Source organism: Numida meleagris, chromosome 17 (genome assembly GCF_002078875.1).
Source record: "Numida meleagris isolate 19003 breed g44 Domestic line chromosome 17, NumMel1.0, whole genome shotgun sequence".
Lineage (NCBI taxonomy): Eukaryota > Metazoa > Chordata > Aves > Galliformes > Numididae > Numida > Numida meleagris.
The window spans coordinates 4,437,819-4,464,835 of NC_034425.1; the positions used below are offsets into that span (position 1 = coordinate 4,437,819).

General features: G+C 50.6%; 4 protein-coding genes across 14 annotated transcripts; 2 read left to right on the forward strand and 2 right to left on the reverse strand.

Moving 5' to 3' along the window:
- On the forward strand, positions 4,298–7,331 carry DCXR (dicarbonyl and L-xylulose reductase). 2 transcript variants are annotated; one of them, XM_021414822.1, is made up of 8 exons: positions 4,298–4,457; positions 4,532–4,629; positions 4,705–4,859; positions 5,708–5,750; positions 6,053–6,152; positions 6,301–6,365; positions 6,448–6,565; positions 6,991–7,331. In XM_021414822.1, the coding sequence occupies exons 1-8, from the start codon at positions 4,400–4,402 to the stop codon at positions 7,137–7,139; spliced, it is 786 nt and encodes a 261-aa protein (XP_021270497.1). In that variant the 5' UTR covers positions 4,298–4,399; the 3' UTR covers positions 7,140–7,331. The 2 variants fall into 2 exon arrangements, with proteins under 2 accessions (XP_021270497.1, XP_021270499.1); XM_021414824.1 differs by having other exon boundaries at positions 7,036–7,331.
- Positions 7,327–12,617, reverse strand: RAC3 (ras-related C3 botulinum toxin substrate 3 (rho family, small GTP binding protein Rac3)). 2 transcript variants are annotated; one of them, XM_021414825.1, is made up of 6 exons: positions 12,473–12,617; positions 10,247–10,318; positions 9,885–10,002; positions 9,189–9,251; positions 8,556–8,715; positions 7,327–8,440 (listed from the first exon to the last, which is right to left on the reverse strand). In XM_021414825.1, the coding sequence occupies exons 1-6, from the start codon at positions 12,505–12,507 to the stop codon at positions 8,310–8,312; spliced, it is 579 nt and encodes a 192-aa protein (XP_021270500.1). In that variant the 5' UTR covers positions 12,508–12,617; the 3' UTR covers positions 7,327–8,309. The 2 variants fall into 2 exon arrangements, with proteins under 2 accessions (XP_021270500.1, XP_021270501.1); XM_021414826.1 differs by lacking the exon at positions 12,473–12,617 and adding an exon at positions 12,049–12,240.
- Positions 10,243–23,466, reverse strand: LRRC45 (leucine rich repeat containing 45). Of its 4 annotated transcripts, XR_002443845.1 has the most exons (21): positions 23,232–23,466; positions 22,992–23,053; positions 22,472–22,542; positions 22,005–22,183; positions 21,220–21,348; positions 20,531–20,643; positions 19,898–19,956; positions 19,713–19,790; positions 18,690–18,825; positions 18,325–18,402; positions 18,045–18,156; positions 17,828–17,898; positions 17,006–17,098; positions 16,321–16,413; positions 15,304–15,477; positions 15,071–15,218; positions 14,462–14,714; positions 13,441–13,908; positions 13,217–13,335; positions 10,488–10,658; positions 10,243–10,318 (listed from the first exon to the last, which is right to left on the reverse strand). XR_002443845.1 is itself a non-coding variant. In XM_021414810.1 (17 exons), the coding sequence occupies exons 1-17, from the start codon at positions 23,449–23,451 to the stop codon at positions 14,518–14,520; spliced, it is 2,013 nt and encodes a 670-aa protein (XP_021270485.1). In that variant the 5' UTR covers positions 23,452–23,466; the 3' UTR covers positions 13,353–14,517. The 4 variants fall into 4 exon arrangements, 1 of the variants encoding a protein (XP_021270485.1); XR_002443843.1 differs by having other exon boundaries at positions 13,441–14,714; XR_002443844.1 differs by lacking the exon at positions 10,488–10,658 and having other exon boundaries at positions 10,263–10,318; positions 13,441–14,714.
- CENPX (centromere protein X) lies at positions 23,446–26,419 on the forward strand. Of its 6 annotated transcripts, none has more exons than XM_021414828.1 (5): positions 23,446–23,587; positions 23,666–23,717; positions 23,813–23,866; positions 23,938–24,051; positions 24,165–24,840. In XM_021414828.1, the coding sequence occupies exons 1-5, from the start codon at positions 23,450–23,452 to the stop codon at positions 24,188–24,190; spliced, it is 384 nt and encodes a 127-aa protein (XP_021270503.1). In that variant the 5' UTR covers positions 23,446–23,449; the 3' UTR covers positions 24,191–24,840. The 6 variants fall into 6 exon arrangements, 3 of the variants coding, with proteins under 3 accessions (XP_021270503.1, XP_021270504.1, XP_021270502.1); XM_021414829.1 differs by having other exon boundaries at positions 23,473–23,587; positions 23,963–24,051; XR_002443847.1 differs by adding an exon at positions 25,931–26,419 and having other exon boundaries at positions 23,543–23,717; positions 24,165–24,649.

Genomic DNA, 27,017 nt, shown 5'->3' on the forward strand with positions numbered 1-27,017 from the left:
GTTGTAACTCATCTTGTCCATTAAGGCAATGAAACTTTAGCTCCTTTGTTTATTTTCCCAGCTTGCCTTTTGATGAGCAGTGATCCACTTGTTTGCTATCATCCAGTGCCAATATTATGTCAAAACTGACCGTTGTTTCTCAGATGTAACCCACCACTCAAATCACACAGGGTCTCTGGAGTCTCTCTTCATACCTCATTAATAATCATGCTATCCTTATTCTGGGTTTTTTTGTAGTAGTAGTAGTGTTGCAGTTTCTGAGTTTTTATTTGCTTTTCCAGGTAACCCTGAGTTATGGGGACCCTGAGAACAAACACAATGTTGTAAGTGTGGGAGGAGTGTTTGGACTTCAGCAAGACCCAACCAGGTAAGTGTCCACTTTCAAAACAAGATCTCCTTGTCTTGTTTGTTTTTCACCTGCAAGATGACCAAACTCACTGATGGGATTACTTTCGCATGCCAGATCTTGTCACAGTTAAAGGTGGGCAGAGCCACCTTCTCTGCTGTGTTAGGCTGCTGCACATTCAATGCTAGCATGTTCCTGGTCTGGAGAATTTCAATCTCACTTTTTTTTTTTTTTTTCCCCTTCACAGATTTAAATCTGTCCATTGTCTTCTCTATCCTGACACTATTTGGTGCCCCAATAAGAAGATGTCATAACTTTTGACCAGTTGTTGACACCTTTATCCTACCTACTTTGCATAAAACAAGAGTTGCGATGGGCTTTTTTCTTCTGGGACGCAAACAGACGTATCTACAAAGGAGGCAGACTATGTACAGAAGCAAGACTGGCTGATTATGGCAAGAAGGTTTTTGTTCAGCTGCAGCCTGGGACGTTCCAGAGAAGAAAATCTTCTATTTCTTGTTCTTTGGTCCAGTGGCTCTTCGTACCATGGCTCCAGTCATAGGTGTACAAAAGTCACTTTATTTTTTCATCTGATGTCACGTGAGCCCTGCCTATCGTGTGAATCTGCTCAGATGCATCCTAGGCAAATGCAGTACTTAGAATGACAGCATTCTGACCACTGTTAGCAGCTTTCAGAGGCCACTGTCTTGAAGCTGGAATGTTAAAGCAGACTGCAGTCCCCGTGGTGTTGAGGGGGATGAAGTTTTTGCTTGCCTTTTTTGAGAGCAGGACTTAAGAACTTCTGTGGCCTGCCATATAATACCTCCTCTGCCTGGGAGCTGGAACACGGTCTGTTTGTAAACACCACAAGTCCTGGAATTGCTAGGGTAGACAAGGGTGAAAGCCTTTGTCATGGGAAAAACCCTGTGTAAGGGTAAACTGACTCAGGACTGCGTAAGAGTTGCTTACAGTGCACATTCTTCCCAGCAGTCCTTGTGTACCTCCCATGGAGGTGATTGTCAGACTTGGCACACTTACCACTGAATGGCAGTGATTACGATGGTGGTCTGCTAGGTCCAAGACTATTCCCTTGGTATTTGATACTGAAGAAGTATTTGCCATACTAGATGGTAACTGTTTCTCCTCCTTTGCCCCTCGGCAGGTTATATGAGCTAGAGCATGCCCGCTGGCTGATGAAACACCCTGTTCTTGAAGTTGTGCTGTATCCTTCACTGTGAGGGAGGAGGAATGCTAGATAGCTGTAGTGCCCCGAGAAAGTTTTTGATGGTATCATTTGAGATCTGTTAATGGTGTGATTGTGGTTACCCCACTTCAGCTTCTTAAGGTGAGCTTTTGAGGCCAGTGTTTATTTTTCCTCTACATCTTAATGTTTCAATAAGTAATTCAGGCACTTGATAAAAGGAAACTGTGTGCTGATACAAAAGCAGGAGTCCAATGCTGTAGCAGTATCACCTGCTGCTGCATTATAAATAAAATAAGCTTAGCTTTGAAAGTGGAAGAATTGAGGCTCCGTATGTTTAGTTTTGTTACCCCAAACTTTGCCTTTGTGCAGTCTATACCTGCCATGAAGAACAGAGTAAAAAATGATTTTGTAAAGCCACTGACTGCTCTCAAACCCTTCAGAAAATACTTGCTGGCTTAGTGCTAGAGGCTGAGGCTGAATTAAGTGGAGAATAATAGCATGATATTGTTTAACCTGAAACTATGACTAATGGCTAGAAGTTGGACCTGGCAAGGTTCAGATGTCTATCAGCTGTGCTGAGCTGTGTATTTCAGCTAGTTGCTTAACTTCTTCCCATTTGAAAAGTGGTATAACGTAGGCAAACACCTGCAGCGTATTCAAGTATGAAATGTAGCGTAGGTGTCAGCCTCCTGTAATATAGTATTCTCTGCTTTCTATTTTTAAAGTAAAACCTTTCAACAACTGGATGCATTGTCCTCTTTGCATGACTTTATTTAATTTTACAGAGGAGCAAACAAGCTGACTACTCGCTACGGTCCAGCAGCTTGTTCTTAAATTTCATTTTCTTTATCTACTAAGGCAGTGCTTTGACCATGAGGCCCAGGAATAAGAGTGCTGCAGGCAATCAGATGGAAGTCCAGCTAGCACAGTGGCTGTTTCAAACAGGAACATCTGTAATACTGACAGCCTGTTATAGAGAGTGGAGGAGGATTTGTGGCATGTTCTACCTCTCCATTAGGTGTTCTGCTCACTAGAACTGAGGTGTCCTATGGTTTAATGATATGTCATTAACAGCTCTGGTGTTACTGGTATCTATATAAACACTTTTTTCTTTTTTAAACGTTTGTTGGGTTCTTGTTTTCAACCTCCTTGTAGCAAAAAGTTGTGAAGCTGCATAAGCACTTGGTGAGAATTCATCCTCGGTGATTTCTGAGTTCTCCTGCTGGAGCTTTTCTTCCTCTCCTACTGGGAGTAGGAGAGTGGTAGAGTATCTTATGTTAGATACTACAGACAGCACGGGCTGGGTAGTAATGATGTGGCAAAGTGCAGTTCAAAAACGACAGTACTTCATACTGATGGCAGCAGAACTGAGTGGAAGTTCCATGCTATAATCACTTCCCACCCTAAATGGAGCAGGCTGCCTCTTTATCATGCCTAATGCTGGTAGGGTGCTCAGGCTTCTTTTAAGGTTTCTCTTGTTCACAGTGCAGTAGGCTCTATCGATATACTGGGATGCAGCTTCTTAAACTACTGTCTCATACATAAAATGATTCTATTAAATAAATATTTAAGTACGTCAAAGCGTGTGTTTTATCATGTCTGTTGATGCATTCTCTACACCAAAAATGGACCATTCAACCCTGCAATCCAGAAAACTAGTCTCCTGTCAGCCTCTGGTGCTGCCCAATGGATAAAAAGTGTGTAAGAATTAGATGACTTGGATGTGCAGGGGCAGAAATATGGATGAGCAGAATCCTTGCAGCTAATTAATTAAATATTTTTACTAGCTCTGTGTCAGAACTTTCCCATTCTGCACTGCCACAGGAGCTCTTAAGCGTCCTCAGGAAGCAATGGATCAATTGGGTATTACAAGCAGACCTCTGTTTCTATCACTAAAGCATGTTAATTGGATGTGTAATTGCCTGTGCTGCTCTGTTATACGATGTCAGCTCTGCAAAGCAGGAGGCAGTTGGAGCTGCCATGCTCGCTACCCCTGGAATTAAGCTGTGGTGTGGTAACTTAACCCCTTAACGAGTTCTAGACCATTTTTCTGTTGTACCTTGCAGGATGTGGAGCTGTTGGAGTGGCTGCACAGGAGGGGCCGTTAAGATGATCAGAGGGCTGGAGCACCTCTCCTATGGAGAAAGGCCGAGCGAGCTGGGCTTGTTTAGCTTGGAGAAGAGAAGGCTGGGGCGAGACCTCATTGCAGCCTCCCAGTACATGAAGGGAGCTTACAAGCAGGAGAGGGACTGACTTCTTACATGGTCTGATAGCGATAGGACAAGGGGGTATGGCTTCGAAGTACAAGAGGGGACGTTTAGGTCAGATGTTAAGAAGTTTTTTAAACACTGGCGAGGCGCTGGAACAGGCTGCCCAGAGTGGCTGTGGATGCCCCATCCCTGGAGGATTCAAGGCCAGGCTGGATGGGGCCCTGGGCAGCCTTGGCAGGGGGCTGGCACTAGATGACCTACCCTGGTCTCCTTTATGCCTCAGGCAAGAGGATTCTGTGTAGCTACACGTGGTTTTCCAGGCACTGACCATCAGACGAGGGCTGCCCGCAGCTTTTCTCAGCAGCTCTGAGTGATCAGGCAAAGCCTGTCCTTGCAGCTTTTTTTTCTGAGCTCTCTCGCTGTAGCGCTTTAGGGAGAATCAGAGCCGAGAAAGCTCAGCCCGATGCTCGCTGGTTATGCCCAGGATCGCCTCCGAGCCGTGCGCTTTTCGAGCACGCAGCGGCAGCCGCAGCGACGCTTCCCGGAGGGCAGCCCGCACCGCCGGGCCCCGCCTCCCGACCCCAGCACCGCCCAGGTCCCGGCGCCGCGGGCCCGCCCCGGCCGCAGTCCGCCCGCAGCATGGAGCCGGATCTCAGCTTCCGCGGCCGCCGGGCCTTGGTCACCGGGGCCGGCAAAGGTGGGCGGGAGCCGGGAGCGCGGGCGGGGGTGGAGGGGGCGAGCGGGGCCGGGGCTGACGGCGTCTCCCCGCAGGGATCGGACGCGCCGTGGCCGTGGCGCTGAGCGAGGCCGGGGCGCGAGTAACGGCGCTGAGCCGCACCGCGGCGGACCTGGAGAGCCTCGCGAGAGAGGTAGGGACGGCTCCCCCGCCCCCGGCACCCCCCACCCGCACCCCGCGGCGCCGCTGAGCCGGGCCCCCGCCGCAGTGCCCCGGGATCGAGCCGCTGTGCCTGGACCTGGCCGACTGGGACGCCACGGAGGCGGCGCTGGGCGCGGCGGGGCCCTTCGAGCTGCTGGTCAACAACGCGGCCGTGGCGATGCTGCAGCCCTTCCTGCAGGTGACCCGGGAGGCCCTGGAGCGGTGAGCGCCTCGTCAGCTTTCACGCTTTTTTTTAAACGTCGAGGGGAGGTGAAAGCGAAGCGCAGTGAGGTGATAGCACGGCCTGAGCAGCCAGAACCCGGCCGCCTCGCCTCCCAGCTGCCCCAGAGCTTCCAATCCAGCCCCACTGCTAAACTGGAAGCCAGCTGCTGCTGAGGCAGTTTAGAAAGAGAAGACAGAGCCAGCTGAGGGGCTATGGAATGGTCAAGGTGAAAAATTAAATTAGTTTACTTCGATAATGTATATATATTTTTTTCCTAATGTGCCACCGTTTAGGATACAGCTTACGGTGAGTCTGATGCCTTCTGAGATGGGTCCTAATTCGTCCCCATGTTAGAAATGGAATATGCAAGGCTATAGTAAAGGATTTGTTTGAAGCAGACCATAAGGCATACGTATCCTACTTTGATCATCCCGCAGGCGAAAGCCTGACCAAGGAAGAACTATATTCCAAACAGGGGCTGCTTCTACCTCTCTTATAGCAAATTTACTGCTTCAAAGCCTTGTGACGGCCAGATTACATAAGAGGAGCCACGGGTGCCCAGGAATTGCTGCTTAAACTTTAACAGAAGTGCTATATGAGTCTGCCAAAGAACAGAGTCCTGCTAGAAATGGGCAGATGCGTGAGGGCACCTTCCTCTCTGCACACCTCGCTCGCTTCCACTGAGTGCTTTGTTGCTATAGCTCATCAGCCTGGCATTTCTATCTGTGTTTGAGTATCACCAGTGCTTCCAGGACACCCGCAGCATTCGTCCTCTGCTGCCTCTCAGAACGATTCCTCTCTGGCCTGGTCTGCAACCCCATCACTTTTAAATCTGATTTATCTGTAGGTCTTTTGATGTCAACTTCCACGCCGTGCTTCACGTTTCTCAGGTGAGGATGAATTGTCACCGCGGTTGTCTTCACAAACAGCAACAACTAAGTTGTTCTGCACAGCAGAGACAGGTCCTGGCAGGGGGATGGCTATGGGGACCACAGTCCAAAATCAGTGCGACATTTTGTGTGTACAGGGTCAAGGAAGAGAGCTAGGGCCCTGTCTCTTACAAGTGGGAGGCAGCGAGGACATCCTCTGGCTGTTTTTGCTCTTTTGCCTACCATAAGATCCCTACCAAATGAAATCATGCTCTCTCCTTGTTCAGATTCTGCCATCCTTCATTATTTTTTCCCCTCCTCAGATCGTTGCTCGGCAGATGATTGCACAGGGGCTACCAGGTGCAATTGTAAATGTCTCTAGCCAGGCATCTCAGCGTGCCCTGCGGGATCATGCTGTTTACTGTAAGTGCTTCTTTCATTTTGGACTGGCTGGAGACCCACAGCCTCGAAGGTTCCAGCTGCCAGTTCTGGACAGAGTAAAGTACCTCTCTGTGATCCAGACCGAGTGCTGAGCACTTAAATGCTTCCCGTTCTTCCTTCCTCTTTTAAGGTTCTACCAAAAGTGCTTTGGATATGCTGAGCAAGGTAATGGCAATGGAACTGGGACCTCACAAGGTAGGATTCCTTCTGAAAGAGAAGCGTGAAAGCACGTCCTCTCAGAGCAGTTTGGTACATGGTGTGTTGCTCTTGGTCTCAGATAAGGGTGAACACTGTGAATCCCACAGTAGTTATGACCGACATGGGGAAAATTAACTGGAGCGATCCTCAGAAATCTGCTGCCATGATTAACCGGATTCCACTAGGAAAGTTTGCAGGTCAGTCTAGATCTGTTGCCAGGCTGAGCTCTTTCCTCTATCGAAGCTTTCCTCCTAACTGACATCACAGCCACGGCTATCTTGCTTTTTTTGTGAGCAAAGTCACAGCCCTGCTGAGTGGCTGTGGCTGAATTCCCGAAGCATCTGATGACAGGGCAAACTTACCTCCCCTGTCCTAGAGCCCTCTTTGGACAAGCAGAATGCACTTACTCTATTATTCATGAATATGATTTGCAGCGAGCACTGGTGCTTGCTGTGAGTCAAGTATCTATCGTTTGGTCACAGCAATGACTTTTGGATGTCCTGCTCTCAGCCATGCTGTCCTGTGTATCACACTAAGCACAGCCCGGGGGGCAGAGAGATTTCCCTGCTCCGATTACATGCAGAAGCCAAAGACATACCATTTGGGATGCTTGTTTTTCTAGTACAATTGGAGGGGTGCACTGGATGTCCTCTGTGTTTGATTCCAGAGGTGGACGATGTGGTGAACAGCATTCTTTTCCTGCTCAGTGACAAGAGTGCTATGACAACTGGCAGCTCACTGATGGTTGATGGGGGATTTCTCGTCTCCTAAGATGACATCTGCATTTTGCAGCTGGTCTAATTTTCATACTGGTATTGCATAGATGTAGAAGAAATAGAAAATAGTGACAAAGACCCAGTGTTGCTGGACAAGAGGGGCAGCAGAGCTGGAACCTCTTTGAGAATCGAGGCAGAAAGTTACCTTTAGAAGGCTGCTATATAATAAAGATCACATATGCTGTCATGGAGAATGTTTATTGCACCAAATAAGGTTTTATCTTATCACTCTACATGATGATTAGAAATTGGATCTGTCTTTCTTCCAACCCTATTCCCCCCTACAAACACAACCCTCCAGAAGCTTTCCCTGTTCCAACCAAACCCATAAAGCCTGCCTGCATTATCCTTGGGAAGGGAAAGAAGAAGTTAGCAGACACCTCATTGCTTCCTTTGCTCTCTTTAGTAGAAAAAAACAAAACAGAGGCAACAACCTCAGCCCTGCTCTGCAGAGACTGGATTGTGGGGGGAGGCCCTGCTAAAGACTGATGGGGGGGAGCAGCACCATGCTGTCCTAGGGTGTGCACACAAAAAGGCAAATACATTGATTGCACAAGGCTGTTTCACTCACTGAGTTTGGCTAGTGTCCAATTAAGCACCTAATGATTAGTTCTTCAGCTTCACATTTCATTTACTTTGACCCCTTCTGGGGCTGGTTATGATTCCTTCAACAGTCTCAGGCACGTATCTGATAGAGCACCAATTTGTTAACTGTTAGCCACAGTAGGCTGGGCAAGGAGACCCTTCTACTCTTCCAGCTGCTTTTGTCATTCACCACCACTTATATCAGCTTCCTTCCCACTCCCACAAGGATCTTCAGCACGTGTTTCACCTGCAGATGAAACACAGGTGTTTCCAGCACAGGATGGATGTCTCAGCCCTTTCAGCTTGGAGTTCAGGAGAGCCAAAACAGCCTGTTGCCCCAAGGAGCTATCTTGCCTTCCCCATTGTACTTTCCTGGGAGCTGTACAGCCCCCAGCTAGTCTCCTGCCCCCACTGCCCCTTCACATCAACACTGACGTTAAATCAAAGAGACATTTAAAAAACACTGACTTCGTACATGATGAAGGGCCCTACACATCCCAGCCCCCTCCAGAAACACCCAGCTAATATGCAATCTGTCGGAGGACAACAACATGCTGAGCCAGCACCTAGGCCACAGCCCTCAGAACACGGTGCACTTTTTGCCAGGCTTCTTCACGGGCGGTGGGCAGAGCACAGCCCGGATGGCTTCATCAAACACCGTCTTCAAGCCCCGCTGTGTCAGGGCAGAGCACTCAAGGTACTTTACCGACCCTAGGGGAAAGAGAGCTCCAGCTCAAGCACTCCAGTCCTACCAATAAACAGCGTCCCTCACCCACTTCAAAACAAAAAGCTCAATGCCATGAAGCCTTTCCAGCACGTCACTCACCAATCTCCCGAGCCATGGCCAAACCTTGGGGGTAGGTGATGGGAGCCAGTTTCTTATCACGTAACCTTTCAATGGTGTCCTTATCGTCCCTTAAGTCCAGCTTGGTGCCCACCAAGATGATGGGTGTATTTGGGCAGTGGTGTCGGACCTCAGGGTACCACTGAAACAGAGAAGCATGATGAGAAAAGTAGCCATGGCAGTAGGCGCTGCCATGAGGGTGCATTTACTGTTAGGAGCAAGGTTTTTACTGATATCTGTGGTGTAAACACCTGGACAGGATACTTCTACCTGCAACTCTGAGTGTGCTCTGCAGAAAGAGATGGGTGCAGATGTAACAAGCCACTGAAACATGGAATCGTGACAGATGACACCAGCCAGCTCTGCACATAGTACTTCAACTGCATTTTAGTTTCTAGCACATCCCTCATCTTCTTTAAGGCAGATTTGAAAAGGCAAAAACTTAGCCAAAGAAGTCATGAATAAAGAGTAGGTCCCTCTTAAAACCAGCCAACTATTACTTTTGTTTCTTAAAACATGACTGCTAGAAACGTGGGGCTTGTAGGTGTCACCGTGTTGGCTCAGGCAGTGAATTTCACTGTTTCCTCCCTTCCACCAAGAAGGAGAATACAGTACCTTGGCTCTGACATTCTCAAAGGAGGCTGGACTCACAAGGGAGAAGCAGATCAAGAAAACGTCCTGTGGGGGAAACAAGAGGATCAATTGTGTAGAAAGGAACAGCTAGAGATAATGGAGGGAGTGTGGGAAAGGGAGCCTTACAGAAAAAAAAAACCTCTCAACAGCAAGGACTGTTGGCTGTAAGATGCCCTGCCTCGTGAAGGTTGCTAAATTAATTCAGAGAGAGAAGGGATGGACTTTGGGTGTATGACTTCATGTTCATTTACTATACTAGACTCAACATGTTAAGAGCTTGTGACCACAAATACCTTAACAGTGCTACAGTCTTCATCCCTGATGGTGGAGGCCACATAGCAATCACTACAGACAGGAAAAAAATGCCAGCACAGCCCAACAGTGAGCAGTGCCACCAAAAGAGAGCGGGAATATGGAACACAGCTCAGCTTTACAGCAGCTCCACACCATTCCTTGCACCTGAGCTTACCTACAACATGCATAACTGTTCAAATACCATTGCAAAGTAGGAACTAGAACGTGACAGTCTCTTAGGAGAAATTCAGCTGTGATTCTCCTCAAACAACCAGAATTATGGCTGCAGCTGTAAGAACTTAAACAAATGCAGCTTAGATGGCTGTGGGAGCCTCCCTGTCCCCCCTGAGAGCAGTTGTAAGCCAGTCCAAGCCCAGTACTCACTGTTTGTGGGTAGGAAAGAGGCCGCAGTCGGTCATAATCCTCTTGTCCTGCTGTATCCCAGAGGCCTAGATTCACCGGCTTTCCATCTACCATGACATTGGCAGAATAGTTATCAAACCTGCCAAAGAAGAATCCCCCATCAGTGACAATCTTGTTCTGACCCACATGTGACATTATATGAAATCCAGGGGGCCGTGAATCAGGAGGGGTCACTGTGCAATGCAGTTCCAGTGGGGGTACTCTGCTCTCCTCCCATGCACAGCCATACTCCTCACATATGGAGTGCATAGCCTCCTCACCCACAAAACCAACTTTTACACGCACACACAAGGAGGGAAGAGCAGCTGAAGCGTGTTACTCACACAGTGGGGATGTACTCTCCAGGAAAGGCATTCGTGGTGTAACTGATCAGCAAGCAGGTCTTCCCTACAGCTCTGCAGAGGATGAGAGTGACAAGATGAAGGAGGATACAGCAGAAAGCACTGAGGCAGGGAAATTTACCCCTTCCCCACCCAAAAAAATGAGGTTAGGTAAAAAGCTAACATGAGGACACAGATCTGGAGCAGGCTAGAATTTTCTGTCAGGGACCAGGCCTGAACTCACCAGAAGCATTCCACCTCAGCATGCATCTGATACTGTTCTCTTCTACTCCTTTTCTCCACTCCATTGGCCTCAGCAAAACACCAGGCAAAATGCATTTGTTCCAAAACCAAGAGGGGAAATAAACTGGGGTTACGTGCTGGGCGTGCTGTCCCTCAACACATCCATAATAATCTAGCAAAATGGGCAAACAGTGGGTGAAAAAATGTGCAACGGCACACAGCGAGTTATTCAGGCTCTTCAGACACAGGAATTGAATGTCAGTATATACAAAGGATGAAAAAATAAGCATCCATAAACAAAAGCGAACTTCCAAGTGACTTCTGACAGTTTGGAAAGAGATTTTGGCACTAAGGTAGATCTCTAAAATATCAGCTCAGGGCTTTGACAAAGGCAGGTGGGACTGGACGACTCAGGGGCAGCAGCTGGCTGACAGCTGTGTTAGGATATGAAGGGCAATTAGCCCTGTAGGGGAAAGGACAAGCTTAGTTCTAACAGCAGAGAAGTAACAGGAGCGGAAACGACTTATTTATCACTGTAAGAGCTGTGAGCTGTGGAGAACCTTCAAGGAAAACCAATAGTGAGTGCCAGCTGTCTGTTAGAGCTTGAGTGAGCCTGAACAGTCAGAGCTACACCCTACCCAGTTCTCAGAAAAGCGACGTGAGACTTCAGGGGTGCGAGACCGCAGGGAACCCACAGTGCTGCACCGGGACGATGCAGCCAGAACTGCTACACCAACCCACCCTGCTTCTCCTCTGGGCTACGTCCCCTCCTCAGAGCAGGGAGGTTGCGTCACGAGCTACCACGCTCCTCTACACTCTCACGTCCAACTTAGATCCCAGTTCAGCACCTTCCTCCCGCCGCACAGGGAAACCATGCCATTCACAAAATACGCACGTGTCTGTGATTTCAGTTGTTTTGGTGCCCAAGTTCATTCAGCCGCCTTCACTCAAAGCTCACCGCCAGCCTGCAAGACCTTGAGCTGGAGCCCGCTTCCAGCGTGCCCCACTCACAGCCGTTGCTGTCCTCTTTATAACAAGGCTGTGCTGAGCAAGTCTCCCACCGACCTCTCCGGGCCCCTCCAGACAGAAACTGGAAGACCTCACTCCAAGCAGATGTTTGTGGGTGCGGCATGCACGGGAAGGTGGAAGGACCGGTCGCTGACTAAGGCCATTCACACTGACTTCTCTGCATCTTCGCCCCATGCTTGCCGTGGTGATCAGAAACGCAAACAGAGCATTGGGAATAACGAGGGATAATACACAAGACAAGCCAGGAAAAGTTAGGAAGCACCAGAAGCCTACTGCACGCCCATATTTCGAATACAGATGCGTTCTCAGCAAAAGGCGTGCAGAGAAAGCCCAGAGAAAAGAGCAGGAAGGACGGCAAGCCGTGCGGCGAAGCCAGAAGCAGCAACGTGTTTCACCTTGGAACGCAAACAACAAAAGGAGACGCGAGAAAAACCTGCGAGCACCGAGATGGGGAGGGGGAGAGGCTGCGCACTTAAGCCACCCCTGCGAGGAGAAGAACCGAGCAGGGGCACCGACACGGCCACGAGACAGACCTCAGACCCAAGGGAACGCGCTCGCTCCCTCGGCAGCACGCCCATAGACGCGAACGAAGCCCAGCGGCGTTCATTAAGAGACGAAGCCCCGAGTTCACGAACCGCAGCTGCAGCGAAGGCCCCGGGCTCCCTCCGGGGGCAGAGCTCCGGGAGCGGCTCCCGCTCGGCCCGCGGCCCGGAGCCCCGCGCGTCCCTCAGCACCGCGGCGGCCCCGCGGCTCCATCCGCTTCGCGTTCGCCGCGCCCGGCCCGGCGCCTCCCGCTCGCCGAGCCGGCTCGCCTGGGCCGCGGGGCGGGGCCGCGCCGGGCCGGCCCTCCCTCCTCTCGGCGCCGCCGAGCTCGGGCCCGCTTTGTGCGGAGCCGCGAGGGCCGAGGCGCGGGCAGGCCGGCACCGCCACCGCCCCGCGGCCGCCGCGCGCACTCACCCGTCGCCCACCACCACACACTTGATCGCCTGCATCTGCCCGCGATGGCGGCGCCGCCGCGACTCCGCCGCAGTGACAGCCCGCGCGGGCGGGGCGGGGCGAGCCGAGCGCCGCCGAACCGAGCCGAGCCGAGCCGAGCGCCGCCGAGCAGAGCCGAGCGCTGCGGCGGGGGCGGGGCGGGCCCGGCGGGGGCGGAGCGGACGGGGCGTCCCCGGGGGCGGGCGCGGCCTCGCGGGAGGTGCCGGGGCTGAGCGCCCACCGCGGCCTCGTGCCGAGGGCTGGAATGCGGCCCGCACCGCCCGCTCCCCCGGCAGCAGCCGTCCGGCGCTTCGGCCGTTCTCTGCTGGCAGCGCCGCGCCGCCCCCAAGGCCCGGAGCAGCGGGCGGTGCCGCCGTGCGGGCAGCGGCTCCGGGCTCCGATGCGGCGCAGCCCCAGCGCTGAGGAACAAACGCGGAGCAGCCAGAGTCACAGAGCGGCCCGGGGAGGCGGGGACCTTAAAGGTCATCGAGTTGCAACCCCAGTGCTGGGGGACGGCTGCTCGGGCTGCCCGTCCGGCCTGGCCTTGAATGCCTCCTCGGGCACCCCTCATGGACGGGGCACGGCCAGCTCGGTCCCGCAGCAGAGCCCCCTGTGGCCCCTTCCAGCCCTCCACCTCCCCCGCAGGAACAGAGAGAACAGGCTATAGCTGCAGTGCACCCGCTGCAGGCCCTGTCCTGGCACCCAGGGCGCAGTCCCAGCTCGTACCTGGCTTCAGCTCCTGTGCCCCACACACCTCAGAGAGCTTTCAGCTCCAGGACAGACGGACGGGATCTCCCAGAGAGCAGCGCAGCAGCAATGCCCCTCCGCGCCAGCCCAGCAGCCAGCTGGTCGGTGCCACGTGTTATGGAAAACGTAAAAGCTCTTTATTAAAACAGCACAGGAAAGCGATTTAAAAATAAGAATAAAAAAAATCAAGAACGCAAACCAACCAGTCCACGCAAAGTTTTGTTGTCCAGTTGGCTCTTCAAACATTCATTCTTCCCACACAGACTCGCTGGAGAAAGCAGCAGGAGGATCTGATCTGGGAGTCCTGTCCAAGCTCTCCCCTTTCTCGGTGCCTGCCACCTGAGGGATCTCTGCGGCCAAGGAACTGAAACTGCTCCTCCCCGGCCAGTCAGAACCACCGCTCACCTCTAGGGTACGGCCCCAAAAATGACTCGGTTCTGGGGTCCCGAGAAGCTAGGAGGACGGTTTTGCCATAAGTCATAGTGGACTTAAATCTCATTGCATTTTGGCCACGAGAACTCTAATGAAGGGCTGAACTCCACAACAAGGAAGAAAGCAGACTCCTCTCTTGCTGTGTCACTTGGTAGAGGTGTGAACCATGGCCCAAAACCAGGTGTCCAGCTGGGATACGGAGTGCCACTGCACAGCAGTCCCTCTCCATACAGCTGTTCCTGTGTGTTAGAAATGTTCCTGTGCTGCCCATCACTACAGCCAGGGCCACAGAGGGACAAGGCAAAAAGCCAAAGTGAACTGTCAGCCACTGCTTGCGCCCATAACCACTGGGCACACAGAGATTTGTCTTTCCAGCAACTTCTGGACCCCGTGGCTCAGAGTAAAATAAATGGTTCCCACATCCAGGGAACCGTAAACACTGCTACCCGTCATTTACAAGGCTGCGTTGTGAACAGCCCTGGTATCCAAACAAGTGCTTCAGAACAACCGCTTCTCAGGGAACATAAAATCCCACTGGTAATAACAGAGCGTGCTGACAGATTGGCACTGTATAAAAGAGCACAGAAACGGCTTCAAATGCTGTATCGGTGCAGGGTAAGGGCTCTTCATCACAAACTCAGACCCACAAGCCTCTATCCTAGCTGAGTATGGCTCATTCCTCCTTTATGCTGCTGGGAGCAAGATTTCTGAACAAGTGGGGCTTTCTGCTTGCAAGCCTTCAGGTCACCCCGCTCTGACAAAACTGCCTTGCTTACAAGGAACGGGCTGTACCTGAGTAGCTTGTGCTTTTCCTGACAGCAGGTACCTGGATTCTTTAAGCCACACTTTCATTTCCTCGAACTGTGGGTTCCCAAGGAGGATCCCTGCACGTATGCCATGATGGCATTCTGCAATATACTTGCTCGCTGGGCTTCTTCCTCCCTCATCCTGGAGATGTCAGCCTCTTTCATTCTCAGCTTCTCCATCAACATAGAGATTTCACCTTCTTTGTCCAGCAGTGCCTCTCGGTGATTACTTGACAGGACTGTGAAAGAAGAGCAGCATTGGTACAGAAAATTTGGATGTCCCTAGAACAGGAACAAGACACTGTAGGCGTAGCCAAGGGCAGCAGGAGCAGGGTGAGCAACGAGCACGAGACAAGCTGCAAGAAACCTTCAGCTGCACGAGACAATGGGAGAGGTTTTGCAAAGACAAGATGTTACACATTGCTGTGCAGGAAGTCCAAACATTTTGCTTGCTGTGCAAAACAGCGGCATGGAGGGTAAATTTGTACTCAAAGGTAGCAAGAGCCTCTGTCACTACCTGTAAGCATAGCTCAGTTTAAGGCCCAGTGTAGGCTACTACACATTACCATCTGAAAAGCATGGAAGGATCCATCACCTTTCAGCTGTCTCTCCAGGGCTGCAATCTTCTCTCTCAGCCCTTCCTGTGCTGTGCGCTCAGCCTGTAGGTGTCCAATCTGCTCCTGCAATTCCACTTTCACTTTATTTACTTCTGTCACTTTTTCCTGTTCCTTACTGTTCAGGTCCTGACACACAAAGACAAATCCACGATTAACCCACCAACTTCTGCAATTTGTTATGCCCCCATCTGTGTGCTCCACACAAAATTACCTGCTGAAGTTCCTCTATTCGCCTTCTGAGTCCATCAGCATGCAGGCTCAATTGATTGGCCTTGGCTTGGGCCTCACCAACCATCTGTTTCTGTTTGAGGCAGCAGTTCTGAGCTTCGTCCCGTGCTTCAGTCATCAGCCTCAGCTTCTCTTCAAGGTGTTCCAGCCGCTGCTGCTGCAAGATACAAAGAAAAAAGAAAATACATCAGTTCTATTCCATTCCCGTGAAGGGATATTCCCATTTTTGTTCCTGAAATGGTGAAGCCTTGGTTCAGTCAGTTGGTAGCAAAGAACAAGCAAGCACAGGATGTACCTATAATAGATAAAGCACAACTCCCTTGCATTCAGGAGAGAATCTAAGCTGCTTTCTGCTACCAGTGCCACCTCTGGCCTTCACATCTAATGATATTTCTTCACCTCCTCTGTATCCTGAATGGCTCTGAACCACTGCTGTACGTGGCTAAGCTACTGCTGTTCTAGCACAAACGACAGCTTTTCTGTGTTTTAACTCTGTAAAGCATTTTCTTCTGTGTAGTTATGTATACGTAACAATTTTAATCGTTTTTGGTGTATTTTCCTCATCCTCTTCTCTTTTACATGGTGTTTACACATTGCTATTTCCACAAAGTTCAACTCTGCAGTGCCTTTCCATCCAGCAGCAGCAGCCGCCATTTGGGGAAATGCTTCTGAGTCCAGAGAAACAGGAACAGCACAGGAAAGTTGCTGGCAAACATCATCTACACCTGGCTGCCAGCTCCAGAACTTGGTAACTTAGATGAGCTCTTCTATGACAATATCCACATCAGTTCTGACACTACTGGAAGGCGCTGAGCAGATCAGGACACTCTGGAGACAATTCAAAGCAAACTTTTGAGAACTCCTTCCTTAGAAATCAAACTATTTATCGGACAGTGAAGCCCAGACAAGGGAATTACTTATCATCTCCCTACAACAAAAACATAGGCTAGGCAGCGAAATTCTCTCCTTCCCAGAGACAGGGCCCACAGGCAGTGCTTACCTCATCCAACCGTGCCTGATTCCGAACTTTTATTAACTCTTCTTCCGCGTGGCCTCGCTCAGTGAGCGCAGCTGCTTTGACTTGGCTCAGCTCCTGCCATGGAAACATGGAAGATCTTTCCAGACAGAGAAGCTGCATCATTGAAACACTGACCAGAAAACATCAGCAGCTTCCTCATTGCAGGCGACACAACCGTCCCTGTCACTCAGGGACTGGGTGAACAAAACCAAGTTACACACCTTTTCTCACCCTGAGATTGCCACCTAAATTCAGTGAAAGTCACTTACACAGGGGAAAGTAAGAGGTGAAGCTTTCCAAAGACAAGGGAATGGCAGAGGGCAGCAATGGATCTAGGTGGGGGAACAGATCAGGAACATGCAACACAGCCTGGGACTCCCTACATTAAATCTATAGAGTCAAATCGTGGTAAGAATCTAACCACGTTCAGAGGTAACTATTTTTGTCCAAACAGAATCTACAAGTTTCTCCATGGAACCTTCTCATTCCTTACTCCAAAGCCGCAATAATAATTTTAGTTGGTAAGCCAAATGCCGAAGTTGCTGTCTTCTGTTCCTCCCCATTGCACATGACAGTCTTTACATAGTTCAGCACTAGAAGATTCCACAGAGCACCTGTGCATGCTCCTCCTTTCCTAGCTGAATGCACCTAGAGCACCCACACTCACCTCCTCCAGGGCTATCCTGATGGCCTCCAGCCTCTGGACTCTATCTTGCATAGAACGTTCACTGGCCTCCATGTGCTGTGTCAAATGATCCACCTGCACAGCAGCAGAAAACATTTAAACAAGTGCCAGAAAGCCACTCATATCTCCAAGCATAACAGCACGGCCACTGAGCATGAAAAAGAGCATCCCTTCCAGGCAACGTTTAATGAGTTCTTATTTTCAAGTTGGTACAAAAGACCAGAGAATCAATTCAAGTTTTAGTGTGGCTAGCATCTTCCTGCCCTGTGTTTTTTCTATTAAGATTTTCACATCTTCAGAGAAATCTATGGAGATATTTTTATTTTCAAGGGATTTGACACCTCCATAAACACTCCAGACATAGTTGATCACAGCCTCTTGTCCTCTCCATCTCTCAGAAACATGATAGAGAAGATACGAGCAGGCTGAGTCGCCTTAGAGGACTGTTTGCATAGAGCAGGTATATATTAATTTGTTCCAATAATGTATCTTGATTTCGCTGAGCAGGACAAGGTTGCTTACCTTTACCACTATGCCTAGCAAGACTGACACGACGACCAGCCCCCATGCCTCTTCAGCAGAGTCACGTACCACTCTGGCTTATATCCTTACAAGCTACAAAATTTGCTAACAGGTAGAATGCTTTGTGATCTCTTCAGCTAAGCTTTTCTTGTAGAATTGGTCTATTATTCACACAGTAAGCCTAAATCTGCTATTTTTTACACTGAAGTGCAAACAACAGCCTCCAGTGGCCAGGACCAAGGAAAGAGCAACCTCAAGAAGCTACAGAAATGCCCTTCTTACCTCTTTTAAGCGAAGTGATTCCATGTCTTCAAGACTTTGTTTAAATCTTCTTTTTTCCATTTCTAGGCGCTCTGCAGATTAAAAGTAGGCACATCAGCACTAAGGCATTCCTGCCTCACAGGCTGTATTTACACCTCTCTTTGTCTTGCACCACTGACTCACTGACGGTAACGATACTCCATGGGTGCCCAGAAGCTGCTTTTAATCTTCCACTTACCCTCAGCCTGCACAGCCCGCAGCTTCAGCTCCGCTGTTGTGTTGGTCAAGTCCTGTTTTAGCTGGAATAACTGATCCTGCTGCACTTTGCACTTCTTCTCCAACTCATCCACCTAACAGGAAATTACTGTCACGAAGGAGTTTCTTCTCCTATTAGCAGAGCAAGTTAGCTGTACAGAACAATCAGCAGAGACAAACAGGAGCCAAAGCAGAGGACATATGCAGAGCAGAGGCGAACACCAGCCAGGTCCCACCTCCCATCATTGAACTTCCTTTCCTACCTGGTTTCTTAGTAACAAGTTCTTCTCATTGCAGGCAGATAAGTCACGGAAAAGCTTGCCTTCCCGATCAGCACCTTCCTGCAAACAGAAGCAGAATTAAAAAGAACTCATGTACTTACCTTAGTTCTCTGCACTACCAAGTTACCCCCACATAATCCAACCCACCCACAAGCACCACAGCTCCTCTCCACCCCCTGCACTCACCTGTCTCATTTCCACAAAACCATTTGTCACAGCAGCTGTGGCAAACCCGCTAAGGGTACAAGTCATGCTTGCCTAACCCAACCAGCATCCCCCAAACCCACACAAAGCAGGTATGACCCAGAGCCCCATTCTCAAACCTAACTAGGATTTATCCAGCCCACCTGCTTTTGCTGCTGGAGCTCCGCAAAGTGGCGCTCAGCCATGCTGGCTTGCTCCTGTTTCGTGGCACTCAGCAGCTCTCCCAGGTTGTGCACCTTTTGCTCAGACAGAGCCAGGGCCGCTTCAGTCATCTGCAACCTGCACAGAGAAACACTTTCCAGAACTCCTTCTAAGGGAGACACTCCAAGCGAGTGCTACACACCACGTGGTACAAGATGCTAGCATATATTTGGCAGCAGATGAAATTGGGATGGCCAAACAAAGCTTTTTTTTTTTGCCTCTGCATAAAGGACACCACTGATCTGTGCACCCAGCAGCCTCTGTCAGCACTGACTTGGGACTTTCCAAGAGCCCATTTTCAATGAGGTGTTTTCCATACCTGCACCCCTCCAGGATTTGCCCACTCCCACGGGAGAATAAAGCTGGCTCTTATACACCACTGCAAGATTCTTTAAAATTAGGGATGGAATTTTGAACATGGGCAGTGAAAGCGATCTGCTTACTCTGTACACGAGGACACATCCGCTCTGAGGCACCACATAATGAAACTACTTCTAGCTGAACTAGCCAGTGTCATTAGCATTTGAAGCCCAACCACTGCCACGTGCATACAGCTCTACACAGTCTAACAGCACTGTTAGACAGTTCCAGCTCGTTGCTCCTGAACATAAAACCTTGTTGGTCAGGTTCCCCCATGCCTACAGTGGCTCTCAGAGAATACTGACAACTGACAAGGAAAGCAGGTACAGACTCTTGTCAGGCTGTAAACTGAGGAAGGAAAATATCCCCACCCCATCTCCACACTCCTTTTTCTTTTTGTTCACTCTGTAATTCACTTGCTCTTACAGCAATGCACTGTGTTTATACTCAAAGCCTGATCTGGCCATAATTTCTGGGTATTCCTGCAGATATGATTATGTGGAATACTAAGCCAGCCATTCTAGGTTAGCCCCTTTCTCAGCTCTGCTCAGCACCTCCTATACAGTACAGAACATTGGGAAGGTTAAGGTTTTCATCCTCCATACTTGGCTTTCAGTGAATTCATAATAGAGTGCTGCTCATTCAACGCTTCCTGCAGCTGGCTGACACGTCCCGCAGATATCCTGCATTTGGGGAAGAAAGAAAAAAAAAGGGGTGGCTAATTTCTGTCAGGAAATGGAAGGGCCCAATCCTGCTATCTGACAGCAGAAAGCACTCAAATCCAACTCACCTGCTGCTTCGGGCTATCTCTTCTCTCTGTTTGTCTATAGTGTCCATCAAATCCAAGAACTGTGAACAAGGCAGACAAGAACAAGACATCCATGAAAAAATGAACTGCATCAGCTTGAAACATTTATATTTGTCAGCTTTCTCTTCCTAATGACAGCAGGAGACAGCTCAAGCCATTCTCTTGGAAGAAACCAAACTGGAGGTGTGAAGGGGTTCAGCAACATGTCTGACTGAGGGCATTAACTACAGGGGCTCTGCACCACTGAGGGCCAGAAGGAAAATGGAGTTCTATTTCTAGGCTTTCATCGCTCAGAAAACATCAAACCAGTTACTAAAAAAGAAATGAGAGGTACAAATATGGGTGAAAAAAAATCACCAAAACTCCTCCAAAATCCAGAGCAAATACGTTCAGCAGGGGACGTGTCAATACCTGCACTGTTATGGATTTGATTCCTGGGCAATCTAGCTCAGAGAAGGGAGCCTATTTACTGAACGATGCTGTGTACTGTTCATAAACGTATCCAGGCATCTTTAGGTGCACAGTAATCTTATCACTGGGTGGTTCATGGGGACACTGAGGGAAGGCACTGGATTCCAGCTGACCAGTCTGAACTAAAGACATAGGATCGCCGACCTGCTTGGTCTTCTCATCCTTCAGATTCAATATCTCCTTGCTGAGCACGCAAGTTCGGTTCTGTGTCTCGCTGAGGATAGTCTGACGGTCCCGGTTGTGATCCATGGCTTGTTCTGATGCAGAGAGAACAGAAGAGCATGGACATGTTTTTACAGCAACAGAATAGCAAGCACTCAGAATGACACCTGGCTACCAGGTGCACCAGGACCATGGACAAAGGGCACTCTCACCTTATGACACCAGGCAGAGCAGAATCAGAGCAGCAAATGTGGGGTAATCAACAGCCCAGCCACAGGAGAGCCAACAGCCAAGCACATACTGCATTAGGCATAGCCATGCTTGGCTCAGAGGCAAATTAAAGCCCCAGGTGCTCCCATGTTCACATGGATCAGCAGTCACTAATCCAATTCCTCTTGCTGGTCAAAGTGACACCTCCAACTTGACCAGCCCTCAATATAGGACAACAGGAAATAACGCTGAGCACTGTGTATAGGCTGTTAAGAATCGGGGAGGAGGAGGGCCAGCTGCCTTCTGGAGCAGCAAGTACCCTACATCCCTCAAGTGCTGAGACTGGAGAAGAGTTACTGATTCTCTCCCATGCACACAGGGACATGGTTTAATGGTACACTCGGTCGCGTTAGGATGATAGGTGGACTTGATGATCTTCTATAATTCTAAGTCTTACTTACCCACAGCTTTCAGGATGTCACTGGGAACATTGTTCCCAGCCAGTTCCAGCTTCTTCAGGGTCTTGTTGCTCTGCAGGCAGTTTAACAAAGCTCGGCCACCCAGAAGCCCGATGTTATTCCAACGTAAATCTATACAGAAAGCAAACTTTCACCCCAGTAGCCACGTATCTGCTGAAAAATACAAGGCTCAGGAGAAGCCATGCTCTTTATCCCTCTACATGCATGGCTAACTAATCCCATAAGGTCTCAGCACGAACACAGCAGTGACTACCATCTCCCTTTTCAAGTCCAGTGAGAGGGAGGGAAAACAACTGGCAAAGCAGGAAGGCAAAAATGAATCTGATGTGCAGAGAGCCACACAAAAGGTACACAATACCTCTCGTGTTTTCATCTCATGGGCATTCCTTCCACAACCACAACCGCAACTCGTGGTCGAGAAAGAACTGGCACCAAGAGCCACATTTTCCAAAATGAAATTCTAGCAGAATTCCTTAGTAAGAGTAAAGCAAGTGTAAAGTAAGTCCCAGAGCTGGGCATGAGGCATGTTAATGGATCCACAAATGGGTACAAACTCATTCCCTTCTCCACTTGTGCTGCTCCAAGCACAGAATCTTCACCTGCAGGATGTGTTCCAGAGATCCCAGTTACAGTTCCCACCATGCAAAGTGATTCAGGCTAATAACAACTGGGAACAATGCTCACTGGTTGGCAGAGATCAGGGTGGGCTACAACGAGCCCATGTGCACGTGTGTGCGTGTAGGTGGACAACAGCTAGTCACTCTTACCCAACTCCTGAAGGCTGGCGTTTCGTTTCAGTGCCACGGCCAGCTCTCCTGCCCCGTGATGGTTGATCTGGTTATTGCGCAGATCTAGCCGCTGGAGAAAGTTGTTTGCTCCCAGTCCCTGGCAGAAAAAGGAGAAGCCTTCCTCCCACATGCCCAGGCTGTTCCATTCCAGGATTAGGCTAAGGAAAAGCAGACAGGATTGGAGTTCACATAAGGTGACAGTTACAAGAGCCTGAATACCTGGATCGCAGCATCCAGCAACCCTAAGAGAGACTCGGAGAGCAGAGTGCTCTGCATCCCCAGAAGAGGCACCTCCAGTTCCCACTCCTTCACCTAAGCCATGCCTCACAAAGAAACAGCACTGCTGGACATGCCTCCTAGCCCAAGAAATTCTCCCTCATGCTTCGTTCTTTCCCAATTTGACGTCCTATTTGGTAGGAATAACCAAAAAATACATAATTTCTTACCTCCTGATGGATTTGTTCTGCCTAAGAAGTTTTCCCAGTGCCTCAGCTCCCGTGGTTCGCAGGTTATTGCCCTGAAACGAAAGTGCTGAGCGATCAGTGAACAGCGCTTTGCCCCAGTCCAGCTATCCCATCCACCACCACAGCTGTACTCCGGCTGTAATACTGATTTCAGACTGTTAAAGCAGACACACACTCGCCAGCAGGATGCTCTATGGAAGAGCAAGTCAAGCCGCCAGGAATGCACTAATTAATAGAGAAACCTAATGGAAAGCTTCCAACTGACCACGCAGCAACAGACCAACGATCCTCAGCAACAGCTTCCTATCACAGCAGATGAGTAAAACCAAAGACGAGCTGTAAGGCAATTGTAGGAGGCTGCAGCAAAGACTGAGTGACGGGAGAACAGGACATGCACAGAACGGCCCGTGTGTGCTGTGGGGCTGCCTCTAACCCCGGGTAAGCTCGTGTTCCTATTTCCTTCCCCATCTCTCTGTCTTTATTTTACTCTTAACAGACTCACCTTCAAATCCAAAGATTTGACGGTGGTATTGGAACACAGACCGTGCAACAGGAGTTTCACGCCTGGGTACGAAAAGAAAGGAGGCCGTTCGTTTCACAGGTGAAACCCTCTGCCCGGGATGGGCGTAACGCCGTCCCTTAGCGACGGGCCCGGCGCCGGGAGAGCAGCGGGGACGCGGCCCCGCCGAGCTCCGCACCCTCCCCTCCCCGCCGGCCGCTCCCGGCGCAGCCCCGCGCCCACCGTCCTCGCTCAGGCCGCAGTCTCCGAGCGCCAGCTCAGCGAAGGGAGCGGCGCCGGGCAGCAGCCGGCCCAGCGCTCCGCACGTCTCCAGCGAGAGGCTCTGCTCCGCCAGGTCCAGGCGGGCGCGGCCCGGCGCCTCCCCGCGCTCCCTCAGCCGCCGCAGCACGGCCTCCTGCGGCGCCGCGCACAGCCGCGCGTAGCCCCGCCGGAACTCCTCCATGGCCGCGGGGCGGTACCGGCTGTCGCCGGGCGCGGCGCTGCCACCGCGGAGCCGCCGCGCTCCGCCCCGCCCCGCGCACGTCCGGGAGGTGGGGGCGGGCGGCGCCATGGAGGAGCGGGACGGCGGCTTCAGGAAGGTGCGGGGGAGCGGAGCGGAGCGGGCGGCTCCGGCCCGGCTCGGCCTCGCCCCGCTCACCGCCGCTCTCTCCGCGCAGGAGACGGTGGAGCGGCTGCTGCGGCTGCACTTCCGCGACGGGAAGACGCGAGGTACGGGGCGGCGGGCCCGGTCCTGGCGGGGCCTCCCCTCCACCTCCCCCCCCCCCCCCCCCCCCCCCCCCCCCCTTAGCGCCCTGTCCTCGCAGTTAACGGCGACGCGCTGCTGCTGATGGCGGAGATGCTGAAGGTCTTCGTGCGAGGTGAGCCCCCACACCCCCCCCTCCCCATATCCCCCCTGCCCCGCGGCCTCCGGGGAACACCGCCGCCGCAGCGCTGCCGCCGGGGCTGTACCGCAGAAGCGGCGGCGCGAGCAGCGCGGCAGGCACAGGCGGAGGACCTGGAGAAGGTGGACATAGAGCACGTGGAGAAGGTGCTGCCTCAGCTGGTGAGCGAGCGGCGACTGACGCTGCTTCCTTACCTTCATTTGCGGCCCAGCGGCCGCACTGAGGGCGCTTGCTGCGTTTGGAACCGAGAGAAGCCCCTGCCCTTTCCTTACAGCTTCTAGATTTCTAGTGACATCATGAAGCAGAAGTGACATGTCAGCCGCCGGCAGAAGATCCTGACCCAACGGCTCAGTCCGGCTCTAGGAAGAACAGCATCACCTCCTTCTTCCTCTGCCACAGCGCTTCTGTTTCCCGTCTCCTTCACTGCATTTCTGATGTCAGATGCTGTTTTTGAAAAGAGGCCGCCGCTCGCTTGGTTGGGTGGGCCGTCACTGGTTTCCCTCTCGCTGCCTTCCTTCTCTAACAGTGTGCCTAACAGCGTGGCAAAGCTGCTGTTGCCTTCTCAGCTAATGTGAGAAACAGGTGCTGCTTCACAAGACGAGAGGCATGGAAAGACTTAATGGCTGGAAATGTCATCCAAACATCGGGCTCTCCTCATCTCAGCGGGCGGCAGTGGCAGGAACTTCAGGTCCGGCTCCAAGCCTGGCTAATGAATAGGTTGTTAACAGCAGCTCCGTTACAGGCTCTTGCCAAAAACAGGTATCTGATCTTTATTTTATAAATAAACAGTGTCTGTCCTTCACTACCTTCCAGTATTTCTCCAGGGCTGTGACATCAAAGAGCGCTCGGAACCTTTTAACCATTTGATATTCTCCTCAGAAGCTGCTTCCCCTCTGCTATAAATTTGTTCTCACAAAGAAACATCAATAAATCAAAAACGAGTCTCCCTCCCTTGTGCAGGCTCATTGCTGCAATTAATCATCAGAAGTCAAGTTGCTTCAAAGACTTGCACGGTTTTCCCCTCACCCACCCTCTTTCTTTAAATCTTTGTAGAACGAAAGGAAAAAGGACAGAATAACAAACAGCATGTGTGAGAATCCCACATCATGGGACAGCTCGGCCCCTGGGCCGGCAGGGGGGCAGGATGGGGGAGCTGTGAAATAAGAAACCTCGCACATGGAGGAAGGACCCACACAACTGAACCGGCTTTGTTGGGAAGCATGCAGCTTGCTGCACGAGAAGCAGCTGACGGCCGCGTGTCCTGAGGGCTGCACGCTGCTGCTGGCTAGCTGTAGCCTTTGGTTAGTAATAGCGAGCAATTCTGCCCTAGCTGACAGCTGTAGCAGGCACGGGCTCAATAGGTCGCTGTACTGCTTCAGCCAAGAACGATCAAGGTCATCACTCTGGATGTGAGCCGCTTGGAAATTTCAGCCCAAACCACAATTTAATAGACATTCTTTTTGGTGACAGTACCAGCCTAAGCAGTGCCCCAGCCCTCTGAACTGCGGCCTCTTTGCCAAGAGAACTGTTTGTGCAGCTGTACAATGAAACCAGTGAAATAACTGACCTAGTTCGGCTTTCAGCCCCACGACCATAGGGCAAAAAGGGCAACAGCAAAAAATGCAGATAATACTACCTTTGAATGCCCAACACCCCTAGGGATGAGTTAGAAACTACAGCAGGAGAGAGCAAAACGAAGCCAGAATCTGCACGCGGTGCTCTGCGGCACGGTAGGAATTTCTGTAGCAAGTACCTTAGTGAAGAGCCTGCAGATACCACAGCCTCTGGTCCCTGTGAAAGAATCCACCCCTACATTATTACTATTTTTTTTTTTTTTTTTACCTTATCTGGATTCCAAATCATCTCCCCCCATTCTGACTCTTAGTGACACACAAAGGGATCTAAAAACGCTTGACTTCACTTCCCCGGCCCATACCACCAGCATTCCTGACTGAAGAGGACTGCAGATTTGGATGTTAGTGGTAAAGTGGTATTTTAATAGCAGTGGCTAAAACTAACTTTTTTTTTTTCTTTGCATAGGGGAGTAAGACCTGATCTAGTTCTTGAAGATACCCATTTTTCATTCTGCTGAAACAGCAGTAGATTAAACTGAGGCATCACTGTGTTACACAAGGGGCATGCAAAGCAGAACTGACCGAAGCAGTGCACACAGCTGCATGGACTCAGCTGCAGGAGTCAAATCCTCTCCAGAAACCTCTTCTGACGGGCACAGCCGGTATTAGAGTATGCTTGGATAAACCAGCTGTATCTTGATTTTAAAACGATTAGAAAGTTAACTCTGGGGATCTGGTTAAACCCAGTACCCATTCTGCAGCTGTTGCTCATCCCAGCTACAGAGAAGAAGAAACTGGGCCAAGATCTATCAGTGGCTCTGTCAGATTAAGTCATTCCTAATTTTTTGTGAGCAGCAGTTGGGTCAAGATAGAGCAGACACTGACCTCCTAATCCTCAGCCCTGTACTTAACCCGAGAAAGTGCCCCAATAACACTGATATTGCTGTTCATGTCCCCAGACATCTCTTTGTCCATACCATGTACTTACAAGTTACAACTTCTCCAAAACTGATGAAACCAAAACAGCTCAGGCACTTGATGTTACCTGTACTCTTTGAAAACAAAAGTACCACATCTGAAAGCCCAGTACAGTTTCCTGCTGTCCAGAACACTCCTATTTACTCTTAATCCAATGAATCAAACTCTAGCACAAGTACATCATTGCCTATACTGGGAGCCAGCCTATGGCTCTTAGTGGGTCTCCAATATGTCCTGCACAAACTCAGCAAAGCAGCCCTAGCTGCAGTATACTTCTAACTTCTGTGAATGAGCACGACAGAGCACCCAAACCAAGCTACAGACAGTCCTGTGAAACGCAAGCTCAGCCCACGCAACCCTCTGCAGTAGTGAGCTTTAAACATTATTTTAATTTTGCTTTGTTTTGCTACAATACCCCTTTTACAGACGTCATGCACCAGAAAAGCATGCCCTCCAATAAAGCACAATTTAGAGCAGCAGATTTGCACACAGCTCTCTTGCGCTCTCTTCTCCGCTGCCAGTGGCCGCACGCATTCCCTGTTTACGTTCGGGTGTCATATAAGAAATCAATCAGC

Coding starts and splice junctions, on each gene's coding strand:
- DCXR (XM_021414822.1), top strand. CDS start 4,400: ATGGAGCCGGATCTCAGCTTCCGCGGCCGCCGGGCCTTGGTCACCGGG. Junction 4,860..5,707: donor ACCCGGGAGGCCCTGGAGCG/GTGAGCGCCTCG, acceptor ATTTATCTGTAG/GTCTTTTGATGTCAACTTCC. Junction 6,153..6,300: donor GCGGGATCATGCTGTTTACT/GTAAGTGCTTCT, acceptor TCCTCTTTTAAG/GTTCTACCAAAAGTGCTTTG.
- RAC3 (XM_021414826.1), bottom strand. CDS start 12,122: ATGAACGCCGCTGGGCTTCGTTCGCGTCTATGGGCGTGCTGCCGAGGG. Junction 10,319..12,048: donor CGCGTTCCCTTGGGTCTGAG/GTCTGTCTCGTG, acceptor CATCCTCTGCAG/AGCTGTAGGGAAGACCTGCT. Junction 8,716..9,188: donor TTGAGAATGTCAGAGCCAAG/GTACTGTATTCT, acceptor TCTCTGTTTCAG/TGGTACCCTGAGGTCCGACA.
- CENPX (XM_021414828.1), top strand. CDS start 23,450: ATGGCCGCGGGGCGGTACCGGCTGTCGCCGGGCGCGGCGCTGCCACCG. Junction 23,588..23,665: donor GGGACGGCGGCTTCAGGAAG/GTGCGGGGGAGC, acceptor CTCTCCGCGCAG/GAGACGGTGGAGCGGCTGCT. Junction 23,718..23,812: donor CCGCGACGGGAAGACGCGAG/GTACGGGGCGGC, acceptor CTGTCCTCGCAG/TTAACGGCGACGCGCTGCTG.
- LRRC45 (XM_021414810.1), bottom strand. CDS start 23,451: ATGGAGGAGTTCCGGCGGGGCTACGCGCGGCTGTGCGCGGCGCCGCAG. Junction 17,099..17,827: donor AATCACTTCGCTTAAAAGAG/GTAAGAAGGGCA, acceptor GCTGCTGTGCAG/GTGGATCATTTGACACAGCA. Junction 15,478..16,320: donor ATCAGGCACGGTTGGATGAG/GTAAGCACTGCC, acceptor TGTATCTTGCAG/CAGCAGCGGCTGGAACACCT.